Genomic DNA, 26,566 nt, shown 5'->3' on the forward strand with positions numbered 1-26,566 from the left:
CCCTTTAGTAACCTTCTACGACACGCGGGGAATGCGGGGGAAGTATTCTTTCTCCCCTATCATCAAACAGATTCAACAAACCTTCAAAATACTCACTCCAGTTCCTCACCTCATTTCTATCTGTTATCACTTTTCCCCCTTACCCCCTTCACCAATGTTCCCATTTGCTCTCCTGTCTAATGCACATTGTCTACCTCCTTCCAAATCATCTTTTTATTCTCCCTGAAGTTTAGTGATACTCTCTCACGTGTGTACTGTTAATTTGTCCATGTCTTGTTTGCTCAAATTTATCCATTAAATTCCATTAGGTTTACTTATACCCATTTGCAGAGTGAATGCAAGTTTTTCACATAGAGTAGATTTTGTAGGAATCCTGATAATTACAATGACTTCTCTTCTGTAGAAAAGTTAATACAGTAAATAACAAAGTGTTGCAAGGAAAGTAAACAAATTACCATTATCACCATTAAGATTTTTGTATTGTAATTTACAAATATTGTTATCATTACAGATATTCCCTAAGCAACGGTTTGGTATAAGTGGTCTAGTTCCATACCACCATAAGGGCCAGACTTTCTTCTCATGTGGTGATTTCTTCAGTGAAGGAGTCTTCCAGAATATTGCTGCAGTAGCATATGCCCTGAGCAAGATCAATAGCAATGATGTGGGAGTTGGTCTAGGTGCTATCTTATTTGACTACTGTGACAGAATAGAGCGAGCTAGAGAGCGATTCTTCAGCTTTTTCTCTGGGGAAGCCTTAGAAAGTGATGATAGTATTCTCCTTGGTCCGAACCAGATAGTAGCATCAATTACATTTGATGATGAGGCTGCAGAAGCTGTATCTAATATTCTTTCCTCAAACTACATCCCTCATTTTAGTTCTCCTGTGGGTGGACCCAAGCTTTCAGACCGTAAAGACCCGACTATCCTTACAAGTGTCCCATCCAGAACAGCTGAACTCAGAACATTGCTGGGTATTATCAAAGCTTACAATTGGATGTTCATCAATGTTATTTATGACAATGATGACAAAGGTAAATTCCTTATGGAAACATTCAGAGACTTTGCTCGGAAAGAGGATGTTTGCATTGGTGATTCTCTAGGTGTGCCAAAACGAGTGTCAGAAGAGTATGCCCAAGAACTAATTGAGACACTGTCTGTGTTGTGGAAGCCCAAGATTATTGTACTTCTAATGGATGATGCAGATAACATTCGAATAGTACTAGAAGTTGCCGAGAAGCTTGGTGAAAGTGAGAAATTCACATTTGTTGCTGGGAGTGCCTGGGGAAATAAACCAAGTATAACCAAAGGTTTAGATAGGATCTCAGCTGGGGCACTTACTTTTACAATGGAAACTTATGATCTCCCCGATTTTAGGGCTTACATTGCCAACTTGACTCTGCAGAGCCATGACCCATTCCCAGAAGAGTGGTTTGAAGAGTATTTCCAGAACAAGTTTCGGTGCAGATTATCATCCAGTGAGAGAGTTCAGAGGCAGTATGTAAAAGAGTGCTTAGGAACTGAGCAAATCCATGCAGATGATATTGTACAAGATCAATATGTATTCCATACAATCTTAAGCATTAATGCTATAGCTCATGGATTAGACTCTTACATCACAAAACAGTGCATTGAGGCTGAGACTATTGATGACTGTAATATTGTTCAAGCTGAACTTTTACTGGAAATTTTGCAACAAAGTGAATTAACTTTGAATAATACAAGTGACCTTAATTCTTATGACCAGGCAAATGCTTATGGTTATCATATTTGGAATTATAGAAAATTGGGCAAAGAATATGGATATGTGAATGTTGGTAAATGGGAGAACAGTAAATTACACCTAGAAAAGCCAAGTATAGAATTTAAGATTGGAACCTTTGCACCAGATTCTTACTGCAGTGAAGGAGTTTGCCTTGAAGTATGCTCTTCACAATCGTCTGTGTATGCAGCCATGTCTCTTCCAAAGCCCCTTCCAATAGATGCTAACTTTTATAATGTGTATGGCATCACTACAGGTACCATCAGTCTCCTTGGCATAGTTGTTATCTTGGTTACAATGGTGTACTTCATGATGTCTTTCCCAACAGCAGCTGGTACATCTGTTTTGGGGTACATGATACTTATTGGCTGCCTTATACTTTATGCTGTCAACTTTGCCTTCATTTTCCAGCCAACTGTAGGCACATGTGCTGTCAGGAGGTTCCTCATGGGTGTAGCTTATGCCATAGTCTTTGCTGCTATGTTGGTCAAGGTTATCCATGCCTGGCGAGTTATGACATACAACCCCAATCACAATAACCCAGATGTATTGGGCAAACCTGGTGGACTTTTACTCATATCTCTGGCCTTAGTTTTGGTGCAAATCATCCTTGGAGCTGCGTGGCTTATTTTGTATCCCCCTGGCATTGACCTGGCAGGAAACACCTGGAGATGCACACCAACTGAGCGCTTTGAGACTGAATTGGTGATCTCTCTGGTATATAATATGGTTCTCCTTGCTGCTATTATTCTTTTCTGTCTTGAAACCTGGCAAGCAGATGAAAACTCAAGGGAGACAAGATGGATTCTTTTAGCCTCACTTTTCACAACCATTACCTGGTGTATATGGACTGTGGTTGCTACGCAGGCACCCATCCATTTTAAGGACCCATCCATTGTCATTGGGAACCTTGTGTCTGCCACATCTGTGATGCTCTTCCTATATGCCCGCAAGATGTATATATACAGTCAGTTGAGTAGAGATGTGAAGGATTTGGAAATGAGGTCTCACTATACTGCTGCCACATCATTGTACAATGCATCACTCAATGCTCACACACAAAAGATGGCAGAGAACATGCCAAGATCTCCACGTATGGATATAAATGCAGGGATGCCCGGGAGACAGTTTGTAGGTAAGTCAATTTAATATGTTGTAATAATAATATTTCTTATAGTTCCAGCATTGAATTGCCTGCTCTGTTACATTTGCTATATATTAGATATCTGATATCAAACTTGTATAAGTTCACTTTATATTGTAATGTTTGTAATACTTTTGTGTGTCTGTTGCTAAACTGATGATAATACAAGTAGGTGGCCAGGTGAAATTGTTACCAGAAAACACAATGTTAATAAGTATCTTCAATACCTGACAGTAATTTTGGTGTTTCCTTATCGTTTACAATTTTTCTGGAAGAATTTCACAAAATTTCATATTATGTAATTATTGATTATTACATCAGAAACATTGCATTGTAAAGGTTCATAGTTTTATGAAAGTAGAAATTAGTTTTATAGATTCATTTATTATATACAATTACAATTTAAAGTTCAAGTCTTTTAATGACAAGCATTACCATCATACATTACTATCGGGAATTACCTTAAGGTATTACTGTCAGGCATTACCATAAGGGCCGGCCTGCAATTAATGGATAGCCTTGTCAACTGGAAAAGTTATTTTCATAATTGAATATATCATCCACTCATAAACACATATATGTACATACACATACATACACATACATATACATACACATATACATTTTTTTTTTTTTTTTTTTGCCGCTGTCTCCCACGTTTGCGAGGTAGCGCAAGGAAACAGACGAAAGAAATGGCCCAACCCACCCCCATACACATGTATATACATACGTCCACACACGCAAATATACATACCTACACAGCTTTCCATGGTTTACCCCAGACGCTTCACATGCCCTGATTCAATCCACTGACAGCACGTCAAACTCGGTATACCACATCGATCCAATTCACTCTATTCCTTGCCCTCCTTTCACCCTCCTGCATGTTCAGGCCCCGATCACACAAAATCTTTTTCACTCCATCTTTCCACCTCTAATTTGGTCTCCCACTTCTCGTTCCGTCCACCTCTGACACATATATCCTCTTGGTCAATCTTTCCTCACTCATTCTCTCCATGTGCACAAACCATTTCAAAACACCCTCTTCTGCTCTCTCAACCACGCTCTTTTTATTTCCACACATCTCTCTTACCCTTACGTTACTTACTCGATCAAACCACCTCACACCACACAGTCCTCAAACATCTCATTTCCAGCACATCCATCCTCCTGCGCACAACTCTATCCATAGCCCATGCCTCGCAACCATACAACATTGTTGGAACCACTATTCCTTCAAACATACCCATTTTTGCTTTCTGAGATAATGTTCTCGACTTCCACACATTCTTCAAGGCTCCCAGAATTTTCGCCCCCTCCCCCACCCTATGATCACTTCCGCTTCCATGGTTCCATCTGCTGCCAGATCCACTCCCAGATATCTAAAACACTTTACTTCCTCCAGTTTTTCTCCATTCAAACTTACCTCCCAATTGACTTGACCCTCAACCCTACTGTACCTAATAACCTTGCTCTTATTCACATTTACTCTTAACTTTCTTCTTTCACACACTTTACCAAACTCAGTCACCAGCTTCTGCAGTTTCTCACATGAATCAGCCACCAGCGCTGCATCATCAGCAAACAACAACTGACTCACTTCCCAAGGTCTCTCATCCCCAACAGACTTCATACTTGCCCCTCTTTCCAAAACTCTTGCATTTACCTCCCTAACAACCATTAAATTTTAGGGAGAATAAAAAGATGTTCTGGAAGGAGGTAAATAAAGTGCGTAAGACAAGGGAGCAAATGAGAACTTCAGTGAAGGGCGCAAATGGGGAGGTGATAACAAGTAGTGGTGATGTGAGAAGGAGATGGAGTGAGTATTTTGAAGGTTTGTTGAATGTGTTTGATGACAGAGTGGCAGATATAGGGTGTTTTGGTCGAGGTGGTGTGCAAAGTGAGAGGGTTAGGGAAAATGATTTGGTAAACAGAGAAGAGGTTGTAAAAGCTTTGCGGGAGATGAAAGCCGGCAAGGCAGCAGGTTTGGATGGTATTGCAGTGGAATTTATTAAAAAAGGGGGTGACTGTATTATTGACTGGTTGGTAAGGTTATTTAATGTATGTATGACTCATGGTGAGGTGCCTGAGGATTGGCAGAATGCGTGCATAGTGCCATTGTACAAAGGCAAAGGGGATAAGAGTGAGTGCTCAAGTTACAGAGGTATAAGTTTGTTGAGTATTCCTGGTAAATTATATGGGAGGATATTGATTGAGAGGGTGAAGGCATGTACAGAGCATCAGATTGGGGAAGAGCAGTGTGGTTTCAGAAGTGGTAGAGGATGTGTGGATCAGGTGTTTGCTTTGAGGAATGTATGTGAGAAATACTTAGAAAAGCAAATGGATTTGTATGTAGCATTTATGGATCTGGAGAAGGCATATGATAGAGTTGATAGAGATGCTGTGTGGAAGGTATTAAGAATATATGGTGTGGGAGGCAAGTTGTTAGAAGCAGTGAAAAGTTTTTATCGAGTATGTAAGGCATGTGTACGTGTAGGAAGAGAGGAAAGTGATTGGTTCTCAGTGAATGTAGGTTTGCGGCAGGGGTGTGTGATGTCTCCATGGTTGTTTAAAATACATTTTTATTAGTATTATTATTATTATTTTGCTTTGTCGCTGTCTCCTGCGCCTGCAAGGTAGCACAAGGAAACATACGAAAGAAATGACCCAACCCAGCCCCACACACATGCACACACACACACGTCCACACACGCAAACATACACACCCACACATCCCAACGTACACACATATACACACACACATATACACACATGCACACAATTCACACTGTCTGCCCCTACTCACTCCCATCGCCACCCTGCCACACACGGGATAACATCCCCCTCCCCCCTCATGTGCGCGAGGCAGCGCCAGGAAAAGACAACAAAGGCCCCATTCGCTCACACTCAGTCTCCAGCTGTCATGCAATAATGCCCGAAACCACAGCTTCCTTTCCACATCCATGCCCCACAGAACTTTCCATGGTTTACCCCAGACGTTTCACATGCCCTGATTCAATCCATTGACAGCACGTCGACCCTGGTATACCACATCGATCCAATTCACTCTATTCCTTGCATGCCTTTCACCCTCCTGCATGTTTAGGCCCCGATCACTCAAAATCTTTTTCACTCCATCTTTCCACCTCCAATTTGGTCTCCCACTTCTCATTCCCTCCACCTCCGACACATATATCCTCTTGGTCAATCTTTCCTCACTCATTCTCTCCATGGGCCCAAACCATTTCAAAACACCTTCTTCTGCTCTCTCAACCATGCTCTCTTTATTTCCACACATCTCTCTTACCCTTACATTACTTACTCGATCAAACCACCTCACACCACTTATTGTCCTCAAACATCTCATTTCCAGCACATCCACCCTCCTGTGCACAGCTCTATCCATAGCCCACGTCTCGCAACCATACAACATTGTTGGAACCACTATTCCTTCAAACATAGCCATTTTTGCTTTCGGAGATAATGTTCTCGACTTCCACACATTCTTCAAGGCTCCCACGATTTTCGCCCCCTCCCCCACCCTATGATTTACTTCCGCTTCCATGGTTCCATCCGCTGCCAGATCCACTCCCAGATATCTAAAACACTTTACTTCCTCCAGTTTTTCTCCATTCAAACTTACCTCCCAATTGACTTGACCCTCAACCCTACTGTACCTAATTACCTTGCTCTTATTCACATTTACTCTTAACTTTTTATTAGTGTTATTAGTATTAGTATTATACATAATTACTGCTTCCCGCGTCAGCGAGGTAGTGCCAGGAAACAGACGAAGAATGGCCCATTTACTCATATACACATTTTTTTTTTATCATCATACTTAGTCGCTGTCTCCCGTGTTAGCGAGGTAGCACAATGAAACAGATGAAAGAATGGCCCAACCCACCTACATACACATGTATATACATAAATGCCCACACATATACATACACACATGCATATATACATACCTATACATTTCAATGTATACATACATATACATACACAGACATATACATATATACACATGAACATATCCATACTTGCTGCCTTCATCCATTTCCATCGCCACCCTGCCACACATGAAATGGCACTCCCCTCTCCTGCACGTGCATGAGATAGTGCTAGGAAAAGACAACAAAGGCCTCATTCGTTCACACTCTGTCTCTGGTTGTCATGTGTAATGTACTGACACCAAAGCTCCCTTTCCACATCCAGGCCCCACAAAACCCTCCATGGTTCACCCCAGACACCCCACATGCCCCGGCTCAATATCCATTGACAGCACGTTGACCCTGGCACACCACATAATTCCAACTCACCCTGTTCCCCACATGCCCCCCACCCTCCCGCATGTTCAGGCCTCAATCGCTCAAAATCCCCCTCACTCCATCCTTCCACCTTTAATCCGGTCCCCCACCTCTCCCCGTTCCCCCCACCTCTGACACATACATCCTCCCAGTCAATCTTTCCTCACTCACTCCCTCAGTGTGACCAAACCACTTCAACACACCCTTCTCTGCTCACCCCACCACACTCCCTCCACCACCACACATCTCTCTTACCCTTTCATTACTTACTTGATCAAACCACCTCACACCACATATTGTCCTCAAATATTTCATTTCCAACACATCCACCCTCCTCCGCACAACCCTATCTATAGCCCATGCCTCGCAACCATATAACATTGTTGGAATGACTGTTCCTTCAAACATACCCATTTTTGCTCTCCAAGATAACATTCTCGCCTTCCACACATTCTTCAACGCACCCAGAATCTTCACCCTTTCCCCCACCCTGTGACTCACTTCCGCTTTCATGTTGGCTCCATCTGCTGCTAAATCCACTCCCAGATATCTAAAACACTTCACTTCCTCCAGTTTTTCTTCATTCAAACTTACCTCCCAATTAGCTTGTCCCTCAACACTACTGAACCTAATAACCTTGCTCTTATTCACATTTACTCTTAGTTCTCTTCTTTCACACACTTTACCAAACTCAGTCACCAACTTCTGCAGTTTCTCACGTGAATCAGCCACCAGCACTGTATCATCAGCGAACAACAACTGACTCTGTCCCCAAGCCCTCTCATCCACAACAGCCTGCGTACTTGCCCCTCTCTCCAAAATTCTTGATTCACCTCCCTAACAATCCATCCATGAACAAATTGAACAGCCATGGAGAAATCACGCACCCTTTCCACAAACCGACATTCATTAAGAACCAATCACATTCCTCTTTTCCTGCTCATACACATGGCTTACATCCTTGATAAAAACTTTTCACTGCTTCTAGCAGCTTACCTCCCACACCTTATACTCTTAATACCTTCCACAAAGCATCTCTATCAGATGCTTTCGCCAAAGCCATAAATGCTTTCTACAAATCCATCTGTTTTTCTAAGTATTTCTCTCATACATTCTTCAAAGCAAACACCTGATCCACACATCCTCTGCCACTTCTGAAACCATATTGCTCTTCCCCAATCTGATGCTCTGTACATGCCTTCACCCTCTCAATCAATACCCTCCCATATAATTTCCCAGGAATACTCAACAAACTTATACCTCTGTAATTTGAACACTCACCTTTATCCCCTTTGCCTTTATACAATGGCACTATACATGCATTCTGCCAATCCTCAGGCACTTCACCATGAATCATACATACATTGAATATCCTTACCAACCATTCCACAACAGTCACCCCCTTTTTTGATAAATTCCACTGCAATACCCTCCAAACCCACTGCCTTGCCAGCTATCATCTTCTGCAAAGCTTTCACTACCTCTTCTCTGTTTACCAAACCATTCTCTCTGACCCTCTCATTTTGCACACCACCTCACCCAAAACACCCTATATATGCCTCTCTCTCTATATATAGGGGGCTGGAAATCCTCCCCTCTTGTTTTTAGTTTTCCAAAAGAGGGAACAGAGGAGGGGGCAAGTGAGGATATTTCCTCAAAGGCTCAGTCTTCTGTTCTTAACGCTACTTCGCTAACGCAGGAAATGGCAAATAGTATGAAAAAATATATATATATATATATATATATATACATATATTTATTTTATTTATTATACTTTGTTGCTGTCTCCCACGTTAGTGAGGTAGCGCAAGTAAATAGATGAAAGAATGGCCCAACCCACCCACATACACATGTATGTACATACACGCACATATACATACCTATAAATTTCAACATATACATACATATACATACACAGACATATACATATATACACATGTACCTATTCATACTTGCTGCCTTCATCCATTCCTGTTGCCACCCCGCCACACATGAAATGGCACCCCCTCCCCCCTGCATACGCACAAGGTAGCGCTAGGAAAAGACAACAAAGGCCACATTTATTCACACTCAGTCTCTAGCTGTCATGTGTAATGCATCAAAACCACATATATATATATATATATATATATATATATATATATATATATATATATATATATATATATATATATATATATATATATACATACATAATGCCCATACACACACGTATACATATCAACATACACATACACAGACATATACATAAATACATGTGCACATTCATGCTTGCTTGCCTTCATCCATTCCTATCACTACCCCACCCCACAGGAAATAGCATCACTACCCCCCCCCCCCCCACTTTACATACATATACATTTATACTCGTGTACCTATTCATGCTTACTCACCTTCATCCATTCCCTATACCACCCTGCCCCTCAGGAAACAGGATTACCTCCTGCATCAGCGAAGGAGTGCCAGGGAACAGACGAAGAAAGACCACATCTGCTCACACTCATTATGTAGCTGTTATGTGTAATGCACCAAAACCACAGCTCCCTATCCACAACCAGGCCCCACAGACCTTTCATGGTTTACCCTGGACATTTCATATGCTCTGGTTCAGTCCATTGACAGCACGTTCCAGTTCACTCTCATCTGTGCACGTCTTTCACCTTCCTGCATGCTCAGGCCCAGATCACTCAAAATCTTTTTCAGTCCATCCTTCCACCTCCAATTTGTTCTCCCACCTCCCCTTGTTCCCTTCACCTATGACATATATCCTCTTTGTCAACCTTTCTTTACTCATTCTCTCCATATGTCCAGACCATTTCAAGAGACCCTCATCTGCTCTTTCAACCACATCCTTTTTATTACCACACATCTCTCTTACCCTTTTATTACTTACTCGATCAGTCTACCTCAACACCACATATTTTCCTCAAACATTTCATTAGCAAACAACAAATGACTCATTTCCCAGGCCCTCTCATCCCCCACAAACTGAATATTCACTCCTTTCTCCAAAACACTCACATTTCTCTCCCATACCACCCTTCACTGGGAACCAATCGCTCTCCTCTCTTCCTACTCGTACACAAGTCTTGCACACTCGATAAAAATTCTGCTTCTAGCAGCTTTCCTCCCAAACCTTATATTCTTAAGACCTCCCACAAGGCATCTCTATAAACCTTGTCATATGCTTTCTGCAGATCCATAAATGCCACATACAGATCCATTTGTTTCTCTTAAGTATTTCTCACACACATTCCTTAAAGCTAACACCTGGTTCACTCATCCTCTATCACTTCTGAAACCACACTGTTCCTCCTCAGTCTGATGCTCTGTACATGCCCTCACCCTCTTAATCAATACCCTCCCCTATAATTTACCAGGTACACTCAACAAACTTTTATACCTCTGTAGTTCAAACACTCACCTTTATCCATCCCCCTTGCCTTTATACAGTGGCACTATACGTGCATTCCACCAGTTCTCAGGCACTTCACCATGTTCCATACAAATATTGAAAATCTTTACCAACCATTCAACAACACAGTCACCCCATTTCTTATTTCAATTGTAATACCATCCACTCCAGCTGCCTTGCAACATTTCATCATACGCAAGGCTTTCACCACCTCTCATATCTTCACCAAACTACTCTCCATGACTCTCACTTCACATAACACTCGACCCAAACACCATACATGTGCCACCCTATCACCAAACTCATTCATCCATTTTTCAAAGTACTCACTTCACCTCTTCACTTCATTGTATGTGGTTTCAGTAGTTAATGATGACAATTGCAACACATATGAAGGAAGGCAAGAGGTGAGTACTAGGCACTAATAGGCATATGTTTTTTGTTAGGACTTTTATTTTTTCAAAGGCCAAGAAGGATGAGAATGCACCTTTGCAAATGAGATTAGTATTCCATGTTAGAATGGACCTGCATTTTGTAAAGGGTAAGTATATATGGGGGCATTTGCATTAACAAAAAAATTGCAGGTCCCTTACTCACATTTTCATTAATTGTCATAGATCATCCAAAAGTTTCGAGAGGTACTAAGTAACATTGTTGGGCCTTGTAGAATGAAATTTTTAACAGAGCAGTGTTTGTTCTCTGCATTCTTGTCCAAATCAGTTCCACAGCTATATAGGATAAGAGATGCACTTGAATGATATTTTTTGTTTTTTTGCTAGAAATTACTAGTGACAGTTTCTAAAGCATTAAATGTACAAGGTTGGTGGTTTTCCACTGAACTTTGACTGAGCTCAGAACTGAAACCGAGAGATATTTAGTCTTCAGATAAAGGGAGTAGATGTGATATTTGTTCATGAATTGATACATTGAAGGGACTAGATGGAATATTTGTTCATTAATTGATACATTAAAGGGACCAGATGAGATATTTGTTCATTAATTGATAGATTTCAGTCATTGTGGATTTTACAAAAATGCTGGTGTTTTTGGTTGCATTGTCCTTTTTCCTCACGAAATGTATTTTACTTTATGTAAAGTGTTCAATATTTATCAAGAGCTGTATTTTTCATATCTGGACACTCCTATGAGCCTCAGAGTGAGTATTTGGATATTGTGTAGTGAGCCAGCACTTCAATGGTTGTCAAGTTGCACTCCTCCGACGAAGGTAGCTGTCTTTTCTTTCTGCCACACCCATACATAGACTGCTGGCATCCTGTCCACAAATATGCAATCTCTCCCTGTCACACAGAATGCTTAAGACACTTAACTTACAAAACTCATTCTTCATAACTAGATTTTGCTGCAGTTAGCACTATGCGCTAGTCCTGCCTTTTGGCAAAACAGTAGGAATAATAGATATTAATAGTAGATCAGAACATTATGCTGGAGCATTAGTTACGAACTTTAGGTAGAAGTAGTAGTTAGGAACATTAGATGATAGCATTAGGTAGAAGTAGTAGGTTAGAACATCAGGTAGAGGTGGTCAGAAGAAACTTGGGGTAGGAGCCTCTGAAAACGGTATTAGAGTTGCTCTCTGCCAGTGGCTTGTTAAGGGCGAAGCACTAAATGCTAATTGGCACTGGAGTTCACCAGTTATGGAAACTCATTGGCAGTGACCACCTTCTTAAGGGAGTCCCTGGAGGGAATGAGCATGAGATATAGATAGATAGAACTCCAAAAATTAGAGTTTATTCCAGGATTACACCTGAGTCAACCATCATGATTTATGAATCTGTGTGAAGTGCGTTCTGAAAGCTCAGGAATTCACGCACCAACACATTCAGGTTCATGACATCAAACATGCTGAGCTGCAGGTAACACCACTCAGTTGTTTATGCTTTTGCCATGTGATACTGATATTTTTTCATATTTTCATTGAATTATACTTTCCTCTGTGAGTGGCCAAGATGTTTAATGTCCATCCTTTTTAGTTGGATGTGGATGATGATATGAAGTGTTTTCATAAGCCGATGTTGGCAACCACAAAACTTTTCATGATAGGTTTAGGGTTAGGGAGAAATTTTCGTAAAATTCGTGCAAAGCCTAGGCATAAAAGTCTACTGGAATCTGAGAGTCAACTTTTATGGCTAAAGAGCAACCCAAACTGAAGATTCTGGCTAAAAATAAGAAAACTGAATTTAAGAATAAGCTTTTATTAATTAATACAGTCCAGAAAAACTTCTCTTTGGATTATTTCCCTTTGTACCCAGTCAGAGTGATTAAACTTTGTCTTGTTGAATAACAAATTTCTTTCGTTCTTCAAGGCTTGTATAAGCCTTTAATTCAGTAAAGAGCCATTGATTTAAAGGCTTCTCTCTTGGCTTACTTATGGAATCTTTCGCCAGATTTGTAAGACGATGTATTTGCTTGCATCTGGTTGACTTCCCATGTGGTTTTGGGTAAACTATCATCAGATTTGGGGCCAAATTGTTGTCAAGAGTAAGTTCATCAAATTTCACACATCCAGTGTTGAAACCAGTGATGAACTATTAAGGCTTCGATTAGAAAAAAATAATCGAAACCATTACATTAACAGGCCTAAGGCAGAGACTCCAGTGGGTATTGTGACGTGAATTAGTGCCTTGTGATGTTGTGGGGCTGGGGTGAAATTGCTTTGTGGATGTAGGGGCTCTCTGTGGTGAGGAGTGAGGTTGGAAAGCACCTAAGTAGGGAGTTAGAATGATGCTTTAATCTGTGTGTATACTGTTACTCTGGGTCCATATTGCACTCAAATTCTTTGTGGCAGCTTTTTTTGGTAATCATTTCTTCATTTTCTAAAAAATTCCCCTATGGTAAACTTACAAAAATATTTCAGGGGATATATGCTTTCATTATTCTTGCATGTCAGACTTGAAGAGCTTATACTGTGTATGGATGATGTTACTGTTGTTGTTTCTTCTGTTTAACAATAAGTTAGTGAAGGAAGTAAGTACAAGGAGTGGATTTATGTCGTGTTATTGGTGTGGAGAGCATTGGATATTTACAGATGACACTGCTCCGGTATCAAGCCCCTGAAATACACTGCATGTGCTGGTGATAGAGTTTGGGAGTGTATAAAATAGGGAAGTTAAGAGTATCTGTAAACAAGAATAGGGTAATGAGGTACAAAGGAGGGATACAGGTGGAGACAGGGTAGTTTTAGTGTAAGTGTGAATGGGGAGGACCTGGAGGAAGAGGAATACTTTTGGTAACCGAGCGCAGACATGTCAACAGAAGAAGCTATGGGATAGGAAGCAAATCCTGAGGTGGAAGAGGAGGCTAAGGTCCTGGGTGGGCTATAGAAAATGTGGGAGAAGAGATCATTGTCCCTGAAGCCAGATATGGGTATGTTTAAAAGTCTAGTAGTCCCGGCAGTGTTGCATAGATACAAGTCTTAAGCATGGAATGCAAAAGAAAGAAGGTAGATGTATAGGAAATGAAACGCCTGTGTATGATATGTAGTGCGAGATGGATTGACCATGTATAGAATGAATGTTAGAAAGAGCCTCGGTGGTAATAGAGGTCTAACTTTGTGAGGGCTGACTTGGATATGTGGAAATCATTTGCAAAGTTGTAATTGTTGGATAGATAGATGAGAAGGAGAGTCCTACACTATAGATACGAGAAAAATTTGAACTCGATTAGCCAACCATAGAGTTATGGCATACAATATCTCTGGGACGTGATAGCCAGTTTCATGCTGTACCGTTTAGCTAGATGAGGAGGAGGCATGTAATTGGCCATTTCTCAAAAACAAAAGCTCAGTTATCATACAAACACATCCAAGTGAATAATATAATCTTTGTCATTGGATTATGGTACATGCATATGATGGCACTAGTGTCTTTGTATGGGACATATCTTGACAGTAAAACCTCTTTTCTCCTCTGACTTCCATCTGAACTGTATCGTGGTGGTTGTAGCTTTGTGAGTGTTGTAAAATTATATGTGGAGGTGTTTGGGCAAGGGGTAGCATGTAGAATTCTTGCCGCATGTTTTTGGCGTTTACACTGTACAGAGCAAATTTCAGGATAGATACTATTTAGAGTGTAGTGAGAAGGAAAAAACTTCTTTGCATGAATGGATAAGAATCTAGTAATACTGTGAATGTTCAACAGATATGTTTACCTTATATCATGTGAATATTTAAAGTTGTCCATATATTATAGTTTTGTCCTGACAAAGTATACTTGGATTCTAATCTTTGTGTTCAGCCAGAGAATCTGTCATAGTCTGTTGTTTTTTGCACTTTTATGCTGTGAACCTTTCACGTTTGTTTCAGTGTTTTTATTTGAGAAAGTCAGTGTAATTTACAGATAAGATTTACATATTTAAAAAAGTAAACTTTATCCTGTAATGAAATATATATATGCAGTTTTTTATCTTTGTTATATAATCTTATTATGCATGTCCTTTTTTCTCTCTTTCCTGTACCTCCACATTCCTTTGATGTGACTTTTCACATCTGGCTCCTGCTGTCATGACCTTGGGGATTCCTTATGGCCAACTGCTCATACTACAAACTACTACGTGGTTTCCTCTGGGGCGACTCCATGGGCTCTCTGTGTGGCTTCTCCTGGCCAACTCCTTATGCAGTTGTGGGAAACACTTTGCGCCTCCATCACCCTAATGGTCCAATAGTGGGTAGGGTGCTGGGCCCGCCACACCCACTGGCAGTTGTTCGAGGTTCCTCAGTTGGGTCTCTTGTCCCTCCTGGGGCACGCAAGTAACCAGCCCTGATGGTAACACACGGCCGTATAGGTAACACATTACCTGTGGATTGTCTTGTTGACAGTGCATACACCAGGACTTTCATACGTGGACTATTATGAAACTGATTTGCACAGAGTGTATGTAATAATACCATTTGCTGTAAGATGCAGAGGTATGCCTGACTGACCAGAAAAAAAAATTTATTGTGCTGCATTTATTCAGACAAGGACAGTCTGTGTTATGTCCAAGACTCAAGACTAGAAATTATTTATCCTGTAATTTATTGTCCTTGTGGACAGTTATTTTGCTTTATCTTGTAATTTATTGTCCTTGTGGACAGTTATTTTGTTCCTGTATGTGCGGAGATTACAGTATTTCTACCAGAGTTGCATTTAATGCAACAGTTGATTTCATTACCTGACGTGCTTTCTTATGCTGGCTAAAATGCAAGTAAGGATAGAGGTTATCATACCTCATAATGTGATTAGTAACAAGAGTATAGTCATTGGTTAAATTCAAGACTTGAGGAGCAGAATTATGCATAAATTACAAATTTATCTGACCATTAGCTATGACTATAGTACCAAGATTATAGTCATTGGTCAAAATCAAGACTTAAGGAGCAGCATTATGCATAAATTACAAATCTATCTGACCATTAGCTATGACTATAGTACCAAGATTATAGTCATTGGTCAAAATCAAGACTTAAGGAGCAGCATTATGCATAAATTACAAATCTATATGACCATTAGCTATGATTTCTGCCCCATTTATCACTGCAGGACAGCCATGGGGCATCAGTTTGGTGTGTGATAAAAGAAAGTTTACAAGGTCCAAGAAGTTGATGGGACCGTCCACTCCTTAGGGAGACTGCACACCCTTGAGAAATAGTCTTGCCGAGACATGACATGAAAGGATGTGTAGTAGACTTGAGCACATGAGATTTGACATTTGCTTAAGTTATTTCAAAATTCACTGACAATTTTTTTTATTGTAGGTAATGACAGAAATGTAGATATAGGTAACATTTATTTTATGGATTTTTCATTTTCATGGTTTGACGACCAAATGAACCAAAAAACTGATGACGCAGTGACACCATGTGATAAACAATCGTCACATACTATAATTTTTTTTTCTCAACTTTGGTACGTTTAATTTTTATTGGTGATATTTTGAAATATTGGCTTACAAATTATATATGTAATGCCTGTGTTGCCAAATCAACATTGTTGGTAAGGAGTTTGTTCAATTATAACTGCAGTTGTTAAAGCATATCATCTTGTCACAGGTGATCAGGAGGTGAGTTTCCGGACAGTAACCCTCCCACCAGAGACACCACAGAGTCGCCATTCTTCACGCCGCTCCACCACTCCTTCTAGGCACTCCCTCAGGCTCTCTCTCTCCGATGATCTTCCTGAGGACCTCACTTTTGATGTCTTTGAATCTTCAGAAGAAGAGTTCCCTGTTGATGCCCATCACGCAAGTGATGACAGCGAAGCAGCAGAGAGGTCGCCAAGCGAGAGTCACGGTGGGGTGTCCGAGCGGGACCGGCTTCCTTCTATCCGCCGTGTGGGTTCCAGGCAGATGCTGGTCTTCCTCACCGATGGAAACACCATAGGTAAGGTTTTCAATCCCATATACACACAGTTTGCATCATAACAAACTATGGTAAGGCTTTACACTCTTTTTATAGGTTTGAGATCATGATTGGCTCCGAAGAAGCTTTAAGTTACTTACTTCGAAATGAGCTTTTCCTGGCCATCAGAGAAAATATTGCTCGAATCTGTTACACATTAATAAACCATGAACATGTTGGCTTAATTGTATTATACTCCTTTTGCTAACCTATGGGGTTGGGAATCCCCAGTGCTGCAGATCGGTCTCCAAAAAAGGGTAAAAATAGTCATGGATGAAAACTGTATATTTCCAAGTGATTTTTATACATTCAGGATTGCATGAATATGTGGAGAGAAAGAGAAAATAATAAGAAATTGAAATCATATAAATGTATAATGGAGTGAAAAGATTTTGAGCGATTGGGGCCTGAACATGCAGGAGGGTGAAAGGCGGCGCAAGGAATAGAGTGAATTGGAACGATGTGGTATACCAGGGTCAACGTGCTGTCACTGTTTTGAACCAGGGCATGTGAAACATTTGGGGTAAACCAGGGAAAGTTCTGTGGGGCCTGAATGTGGAAAGGGAGCTGTGGTTTTGGTGCATTATACATGACAGCTAGAGACTGAGTGTGAACGAATGTGGCCTTTGTTGTCTTTTCCTAACACTACCTCATGTGCATGCAGTGGGGAGAGGGTTATCATTTCATGTGTGGCAGGGTGGTGACGGGAAAGAATAAAGGCAGCAAGTATGAATTGTGTACATGTCTGTGTATGTATATATATGTATACATTGTAATGTATAGGTATGTGTATGTGCGGACGTGTATGTATATACATATATATGTGGGTGGGTTGGGCCATTCTTTCGTCTGTTTCCTTGCGCTACCTCACTAATGCGGGAGACTATATATATTTTATATATATATTATTTTGCTTTGTCGCTGTCTCCCGCGTTTGCAAGGTAGCGCAAGGAAACAGACGAAAGAAATGGCCCAACCCACCCCCATACACATGTATATACATACACATCCACACACGCAAATATACATACCTATACATCTCAATGTACACATATATATACACACACACACATACATATATACCCATGCACACAATTCACACTGTCTGCCTTTATTCATTCCCATCGCCACCTCGCCACACATGGAATACCATCCCCCTCCCCCCTCATGTGTGCGAGGTAGCGCTAGGAAAAGACAACAAAGGCCCCATTCGTTCACACTCAGTCTCTAGCTGTCATGCAATAATGCCGGAAACCACAGCTCCCTTTCCACATCCAGGCCCCACACAACTTTCCATGGTTTACCCCAGACGCTTCACATGCCCTGATTCAATCCACTGACAGCACGTCAACCCCGGTATACCACATCGATCCAATTCACTCTATTCCTTGCCCGCCTTTCACCCTCCTGCATGTTCAGGCCCCGATCACTCAAAATCTTTTTCACTCCATCTTTCCACCTCCAATTTGGTCTCCCACTTCTCCTCGTCCCCTCCACCTCCGACACATATATCCTCTTGGTCAATCTTTCCTCACTCATTCTCTCCACGTGACCAAACCATTTCAAAACACCCTCTTCTGCTCTCTCAACCACGCTCTTTTTATTTCCACACATCTCTCTTACCCTTACATTACTTACTCGATCAAACCACCTCACACCACACATTGTCCTCAAACATCTCATTTCCAGCACATCCATCCTCCTGCGCACAACTCTATCCATAGCCCACGCCTCGCAACCATACAACATTGTTGGAACCACTATTCCGTCAAACATACCCAATATTGCTTTCCGAGATAATGTTCTCGACTTCCACACATTCTTCAAGGCTCCCAGGATTTTCGCCCCCTCCCCCACCCTATGATTCACTTCCGCTTCCATGGTTCCATCCACTGCCAGATCCACTCCCAGATATCTAAAACACTTTACTTCCTCCAGTTTTTCTCCATTCAAACTTACCTCCCAAATGACTTGACCCTCAACCCTACTGTACCTAATAACCTTGCTCTTATTCACATTTACTCTTAACTTTCTTCTTTCACACACTTTACCAAACTCAGTCACCAGCTTCTGCAGTTTCTCACATGAATCAGCCACCATATATATATCCCTGGGGATAGGGGAGAAAGAATACTTCCCACTTATTCCCTGCGTGTCGTAGAAGGCAACTAAAAGGGGAGGGAGCGGGGGGCTGGAAATCCTCCCCTCTCGTTTTTTTTTTAATTTTCCAAAAGAGGGAACAGAGAACAAGGCCAGGTGAGGATACTCCCTCAGAGGCCCAGTCCTCTGTTCTTAACGCTACCTTGCTAACGCGGGAAATGGCGAATAGTTTGAAAGAAAGAATATATATATATATATATATATATATATATATATATATATATATCATTTAATGTATGTATGACTCATGGTGAGGTGCCTGAGGACTGGCGGAATGCTTGCATAGTGCCAATGTACAAAGGCAAAGGGGATAAAAGTGAGAGCTCAAATTACAGAGGTATAAGTTTGTTGAGTATTCCTGGTAAATTATATGGGAGGGTGAAGGCATGTACAGAGCATCAGATTGGGGAAGAGCAGTGTGGTTTCAGAAGTGGTAGAGGATGTGTGGATCAGGTGTTTGCTTTGAAGAATGTATGTGAGAAATACTTATAAAAACAAATGGATTTGTATGTAGCATTTATGGATCTGGAGAAGGCATATGATAGAGATGCTCTGAGGAAGGTATTAAGAATATATGATGGGGGGGGGGGGCAAGTTGTTAGAAGTAGTGAAAAGTTTTTATCGAGGATGTAAGGCATGTGTACATGTAGGAAGAGAGGAAAGTGATTAGTTCTCAGTGAATGTAGGTTTGCGGCAGGGGTGTGTGCTGTCTCCATGGTTGTTTAATTTGTTTATGGATGGGGTTGTTAGGGAGGTGAATGCAAGAGTTTTGGAAAGAGGGGCAAGTATGCAGTCTGTTGTGGATGAGAGAGCTTGGGAAGTCAGTCAGTTGTTGTTTGCTGATGATACAGTGCTGGTGGCTCATTCATGTGAGACACTGCAGAAGCTGGTGACTGAGTTTGGTAAAGTGTGTGAAAGAAGAAAGTTAAGAGTAAATGTGAATAAGAGCAAGGTTATTATGTACAGTGGGGTTGAGGGTCAAGTCAACTGGGAGGTAAGTTTAAATGGAGAAAAACTGGAGGAAGTGAAGTGTTTTAGATATCTGGGAGTGGATTTGGCAGCGGATGGGACCATGGAAGCAGAAGTGAGGGTGGGGAGGGGGCAAATGTTCTGGGAGCGTTGAAAAATGTGTGGAAGTCGAAACCATTATCTTGGAAAGCAAAAATGGGTGTTTGAAGGAATAGTGGTTCCAACAATGTTGTATGGTTGCGAGGCGTGGGCTATGGATAGAATTGTGCGGAGGAGGGTGGATGTGCTGGAAATGAGATGTTTGAGGACAATATGTGGTGTGAGGTGGTTTGATCGAGTAAGTAATTAAAGTAAGAGAGATGTGTGGTAATAAAAAGAGTGTGGTTGAGAGAGCTGAAGAGGGTGTTTTGAAATGGTTTGGTCACATGGAGAATGAGTGAGGAAAGATTGACAAAGAGGATATATATATCAGAGGTGGAGGGAACGAGGAGAAGTGGGAGACCAAATTGGAGGTGGAAAGATGGAGTGAAAAAGATTTTGAGTGATCAGGGCCTGAACATGCAGGAGGGTGAAAGGTGTGCAAGGAATAGAGTGAATTGGAATGATGTGGTATACTGGGGTCGACGTGCTGTCAATGGATTGAACCATGGCATGTGAAGCGCCTGGGGTAAACCATATTTCGCTTTGTCGCTGTCTCCCGTGTTAGCGAGGTAGCGCAAGGAAACAGACGAAAGAATGGCCCAACCCACCCACATACACATGTATATACATACACGTCCACACACAGCACATATACATACCTATACATCTCAATGTATACATATATATACACACACACAGACATATACATATATCCCCATGTACATAATTCATACTGTCTGCCGTTATTCATTCCCAATGCCACCCCGCCACACATGGAATAACAACACCCTCCCCCCTCATGTGTGCGAGGTAGCGCTAGGAAAAGACAACAAAGGCCCCATTCGTTCACACTCAGTCTCTAGCTGTCATGTAATAATGCACTGAAAAAACAGCTCCATTTCCACATCCAGGCTCCACAGAACTTTCCATGGTTTACCCCAGACGCTTCACATGCCCTGGTTCAATCCATTAACAGCACGTCGACCCCAGTATACCACATCGTTCCAATTCACTCTATTCCTTGCAAGCCTTTCACCCTCCTGCATGTTCAGGCCCCGATCACTCAAAATCTTTTTCACTCCATCTTTCCACCTCCAATTTGGTCTCCCACTTCTCCTCGTTCCCTCCATCTCTAACCCATATATCCTCTTGGTCAATCTTTCCTCACTCATTCTCTCCATGTGACCAAACCATTTCAAAACACCCTCTTCTGCTCTCTCAACCACACTCTTTCTATTACCACACATCTCTCTTACCCTATTATTACTTACTCAATCAAACCACCTCACACCACATATTGCCCTCAAACATCTCATTTCCAGCACATCCACCTTCCTGCGCACAACTCTATCCATAGCCCACGCCTCGCAACCATACAACATTGTTGGAACCACTATTCATTCAGACATACCCATTTTTGCTTTCCGAGATAATGTCCTCGAGTTCCATACATTCTTCGAGGCTCCCAGAATTTTCGCCCCCTCCCCCACCCTATGATTCACTTCTGCTTCCATGGTTTCATCCGCTGCCAAATCCACTCCCAGATATCTAAAACACTTCACTTCCTCCAGTTTTTCTCCATTCAAACTTACCTCATTGTTACTTGACCCTCAACCCTACTGTACCTAATAACGTTACTCTTATTCAAATTTACTCTCAACTTTCTTCTTTCACACACTTTACCAAACTCAGTCCCTAGCTTCTGCACTTTCTCACATGAATCAGCCACCAGCGCTGTATCATCAGCAAACAACAACTGACTCACTTCCCATGCTCTCTCATCCACAACAGACTACATACTTGCCTCTCTTTCCAAAACTCTTACATTTACCACCCTAACAACCCCATCCATAAACAAATTAAACAACCATAGAGACATCACACACCCCTGCCACAAACCTACATTCACTGAGAAACAATCACTTTCCTCTATTCCTACATGTACACATGCCTTACATCCTCGATAAAAACTTTTCACTGCTTCTAACAACTTGCCTCCCACACCATATATTCTTAATACCTTTCACACAACATCTCTATCAACTCTAACATATGCCTTCTCCAGATCCATAAATGCTACATACAAATCCATTTGCTTTTCTAAGTATTTCTCACATACATTCTTCAAAGCAAACACCTGACCCACACATCCTCTACCACTTCTGAAACCACACTGCTCTTCCCCAATCTGATGCTCTGTACATGCCTTCACCCTCTCAATCAATACCCTCCCGTATAATTTCCCAGGAATACTCAACAAACTTATACCTCTGTAATTTGAGCACTCACTCTTATCCCCTTTGCCTTTCTACAATGGCACTATACAAGCATTCCGCCAATCCTCAGGCACCTCACCATGAATCATACATTCATTAAATAACCTTATCAACCAGTCAACAATACAGTCACCCCCTTTTTTAATAGATTCCACTGCAATACCATCCAAACCTGCTGCCTTGCTGGCTTTAAATATATATATATATATATATATATATATATATATATATATATATATAGGAAAGTGATTGGTTCTCAGTGAATGTAGGTTTGCGGCAGGGGTGTGTGATGTCTCCATGGTTGTTTAATTTGTTTATGGATGGGGTTGTAAAGGAGGTAAATGCAAGAGTCCTGGAAAGAGGGGCAAGTATGAAGTCTGTTGGGGATGAGAGAGCTTGGGAAGTGAGTCAATTGTTGTTCGCTGATGATACAGCGCTGGTGGCTGATTCATGTGAGAAACTGCAGAAGCTGGTGACTGAGTTTGGTAAAGTGTGTGGAAGAAGAAAGTTGAGAGTAAATGTGAATAAGAGCAAGGTTATTAGGTACAGTAGGGGTGAGGGTCAAGTCAATTGGGAGGTGAGTTTGAATGGAGAAAAACTGGAGGAAGTGAAGTGTTTTAGATATCTGGGAGTGGATCTGTCAGCGGATGGAACCATGGAAGCGGAAGTGGATCATAGGGTGGGGGAGGGGGCGAAAATTTTGGGAGCCTTGAAAAATGTGTGGAAGTCGAGAACATTATCTCGGAAAGCAAAAATGGGTATGTTTGAGGGAATAGTGGTTCCAACAATGCTGTATGGTTGCGAGGCGTGGGCTATGGATAGAGATGTGCGCAGGAGGATGGATGTGCTGGAAATGAGATGTTTGAGGACAATGTGTGGTGTGAGGTGGTTTGATCGAGTAAGTAACGTAAGGGTAAGAGAGATGTGTGGAAATAAAAAGAGCGTGGTTGAGAGAGCAGAAGAGGGTGTTTTGAAATGGTTTGGGCACATGGAGAGAATGAGTGAGGAGAGATTGACCAAGAGGATATATGTGTCGGAGGTGGAGGGAACGAGGAGAAGAGGGAGACCAAATTGGAGGTGGAAAGATGGAGTGAAAAAGATTTTGTGTGATCGGGGCCTGAACATGCAGGAGGGTGAAAGGAGGGCAAGGAATAGAGTGAATTGGAGTCATGTGGTATACAGGGGTTGACGTGCTGTCAGTGGATTGAAGCAAGGCATATGAAGCGTCTGGGGTAAACCATGGAAAGCTGTGTAGGTATGTATATTTGTGTGTGTGGACGTGTGTATGTACATGTGTATGGGGGGGGGGGGGGTTGGGCCATTTCTTTCGTCTGTTTCCTTGCGCTACCTCGCAAACGCGGGAGACAGCGACAAAGTAAAAAAAAAAAAAAAAAAAAAAAAATATATATATATATATATTTTTTTTTTTTTTGGTAAATTATATGGGAGGGTATTGATTGAGAGGGTGAAGGCATGTACAGAGCATCAGATTGGGGAAGAGCAGTGTGGTTTCATAAGTGGTAGAGGATGTGTGGATCAGGTGTTTGCTTTGAAGAATGTATGTGAGAAATACTTAGAAAAGCAAATGGATTTGTATGTAGCATTTATGGATTTGGAGAAGGCATATGATAGAGTTGATAGAGATGCTCTGTGGAAGGTATTAAGAATATATGGTGTGGGAGGAAAGTTGTTAGAAGCAGTGAAAAGTTTTTATCGAGGATGTAAGGCATGGGTACGTGTAGGAAGAGAGGAAAGTGATTGGTTCTCAGTGAATGTAGGTTTGCGGCAGGGGTGTGTGATGTCTCCATGGTTGTTTAATTTGTTTATGGATGGGGTTGTTAGGGAGGTAAATGCAAGAGTTTTGGAAAGAGGGGCAAGTATGAAGTCTGTTGGGGATGAGAGAGCTTGGGAAGTGAGTCAGTTGTTGTTCGCTGATGATACAGCGCTGGTGGCTGATTCATGTGAGAAACTGCAGAAGCTGGTGACTGAGTTTGGTAAAGTGTGTGGAAGAAGAAAGTTAAGAGTAAATGTGAATAAGAGCAAGGTTATTAGGTACAGTAGGGTTGAGGTTCAAGTCAATTGGGAGGTGAGTTTGAATGGAGAAAAACTGGAGGAAGTGAAGTGTTTTAGATATCTGGGAGTGGATCTGGTAGCGGATGGAACCATGGAAGCGTAAGTGGATCATAGGGTGGGGGAGGGGGCGAAAATTCTGGGGGCCTTGAAGAATGTGTGGAAGTCGAGAACATTATCTCGGAAAGCAAAAATGGCTATGTTTGAAGGAATAGTGGTTCCAACAATGTTGTATGGTTGCGAGGCGTGGGCTATGGATAGAGTTGTGCACAGGAGGGTGGATGTGCTGGAAATGAGATGTTTGAGGACAATGTGTGGTGTGAGGTGGTTTGATCGAGTGAGTAACGTAAGGGTAAGAGAGATGTGTGGAAATAAAAAGAGCGTGGTTGAGAGAGCAGAAGAGGGTGTTTTGAAGTGGTTTGGGCACATGGAGAGGATGAGTGAGGAAAGATTGACGAAGAGGATATATGTGTCGGAGATGGAGGGAGCCAGGAGAAGAGGGAGACCAAATTGGAGGTGGAAAGATGGAGTGAAAAAGATTTTGTGTGATCGGGGCCTGAACATGCAGGAGGGTGAAAGGAGGGCAAGGAATAGAGTGAATTGGAGCGATGTGGTATACCGGGGTTGACGTGCTGTCAGTGGATTGAATCAAGGCATGTGAAGCGTCTGGGGTAAACCATGGAAAGCTGTGTAGGTATGTATAGTTGCGTGTGTGGACGTATGTATATACATGTGTATGGGGGGGGGGCATTTCTTTCGTCTGTTTCCTTGCGCTACCTCGCAAACGCGGGAGACAGCGACAAAGTATTAAAAAAAAAAAAAAAAATATTTTTTTTTGGCTTTGTCGCTGTCTCCCGCATTTGCGAGGTAGCGCAAGGAAACAGACAAAAGAAATGGCCCAACCCACCCCCATACACATGTATATACATACGAATAAATTGTATATGAACGCACACCTTCATAGAACATACAAAGCTCCATCAGCCAGGATCGAACGTGGGACCCCTTGTGCAAGAGGCAGGCATGCTAACCGCTAGGCTAAGGGACTGTATAATAGGAAACAACTATTCGAAATACTTAGTACTCGAATACCCTTCGTCTCACTATGGTGAGCAACGGGGTCTATCGGTTGTTTCCGAACAGAACACATAGCCAGCTGAGAGCGTTTTACCGAACCTGACTGTACAACGCGGAGTTATATGAATATCAATAAAGTGTATATGAATGCACACCTTCATAGAACATACAAAGCTCCATCAGCCAGGATCGAACCTGGGACCCCTTGTGCAAGAGGCAGGCATGCTAACCGCTAGGCTAAGGGACTGTATAATAGGAAACAACTATTTGAAATACTTAGTACTCGAATACCCTTCGTCTCACTAAGGTGAGCAACGGGGTCTATTGGTTGTTTCCGAAGAGAACACATAGCCAGCTGAGAGCGTTTTACCGAACCTGACTTTACAACACGGAGTTATATGAATACGAATAAAGTGTATATGAACGCGCACCTTCATAGAACATACAAAGCTCCATTAGCCAGGATCGAACCTGGGACCCCTTGTGCAAGAGGCAGGCATGCTAACCGCTAGGCTAAGGGACTGTATAATAGGAAAGAACTATTCGAAATACTTAGTACTCGAATACCCTTCGTCTCACTATGGTGAGCAACGGGGTCTATCGGTTGTTTCCGAACAGAACACATAGCCAGCTGAGAGCGTTTTACCGAACCTGACTGTACAACGCGGAGTTATATGAATACGAATAAAGTGTATATGAACGCACACCTTCATAGAACATACAAAGCTCCATCAGCCAGGATCGAACCTGGGACCCCTTGTGCAAGAGGCAGGCATGCTAACCGCTAGGCTAAGGGACTGTATAATAGGAAACAACTATTCGAAATACTTAGTACTCAAATACCCTTC

The 26,566-nt window shown here is 41.8% G+C and overlaps 1 protein-coding gene across 2 annotated transcripts in view; it reads left to right on the forward strand.

Moving 5' to 3' along the window:
* LOC139759008 (uncharacterized) overlaps positions 1 to 26,566 on the forward strand; it is a 114,670-nt gene that overhangs the window by 48,591 nt on the left and 39,513 nt on the right. Inside the window, exons 23-24 of one of the 2 annotated variants that reach the window (XM_071680891.1) lie at positions 512 to 2,897; positions 16,678 to 19,313. In XM_071680891.1, coding sequence (XP_071536992.1) covers positions 512 to 2,897; positions 16,678 to 17,048 — 2,757 coding nt within the window. In that variant the 3' untranslated portion in view covers positions 17,049 to 19,313. Of the gene's footprint in view, positions 1 to 511; positions 2,898 to 16,677; positions 19,314 to 26,566 lie in introns of those variants that run through there. The other variant, XM_071680892.1, reaches the window with a different exon arrangement.

This window comes from Panulirus ornatus, chromosome 32 (assembly GCF_036320965.1).
Source record: "Panulirus ornatus isolate Po-2019 chromosome 32, ASM3632096v1, whole genome shotgun sequence".
Classification (NCBI taxonomy): domain Eukaryota; kingdom Metazoa; phylum Arthropoda; class Malacostraca; order Decapoda; family Palinuridae; genus Panulirus; species Panulirus ornatus.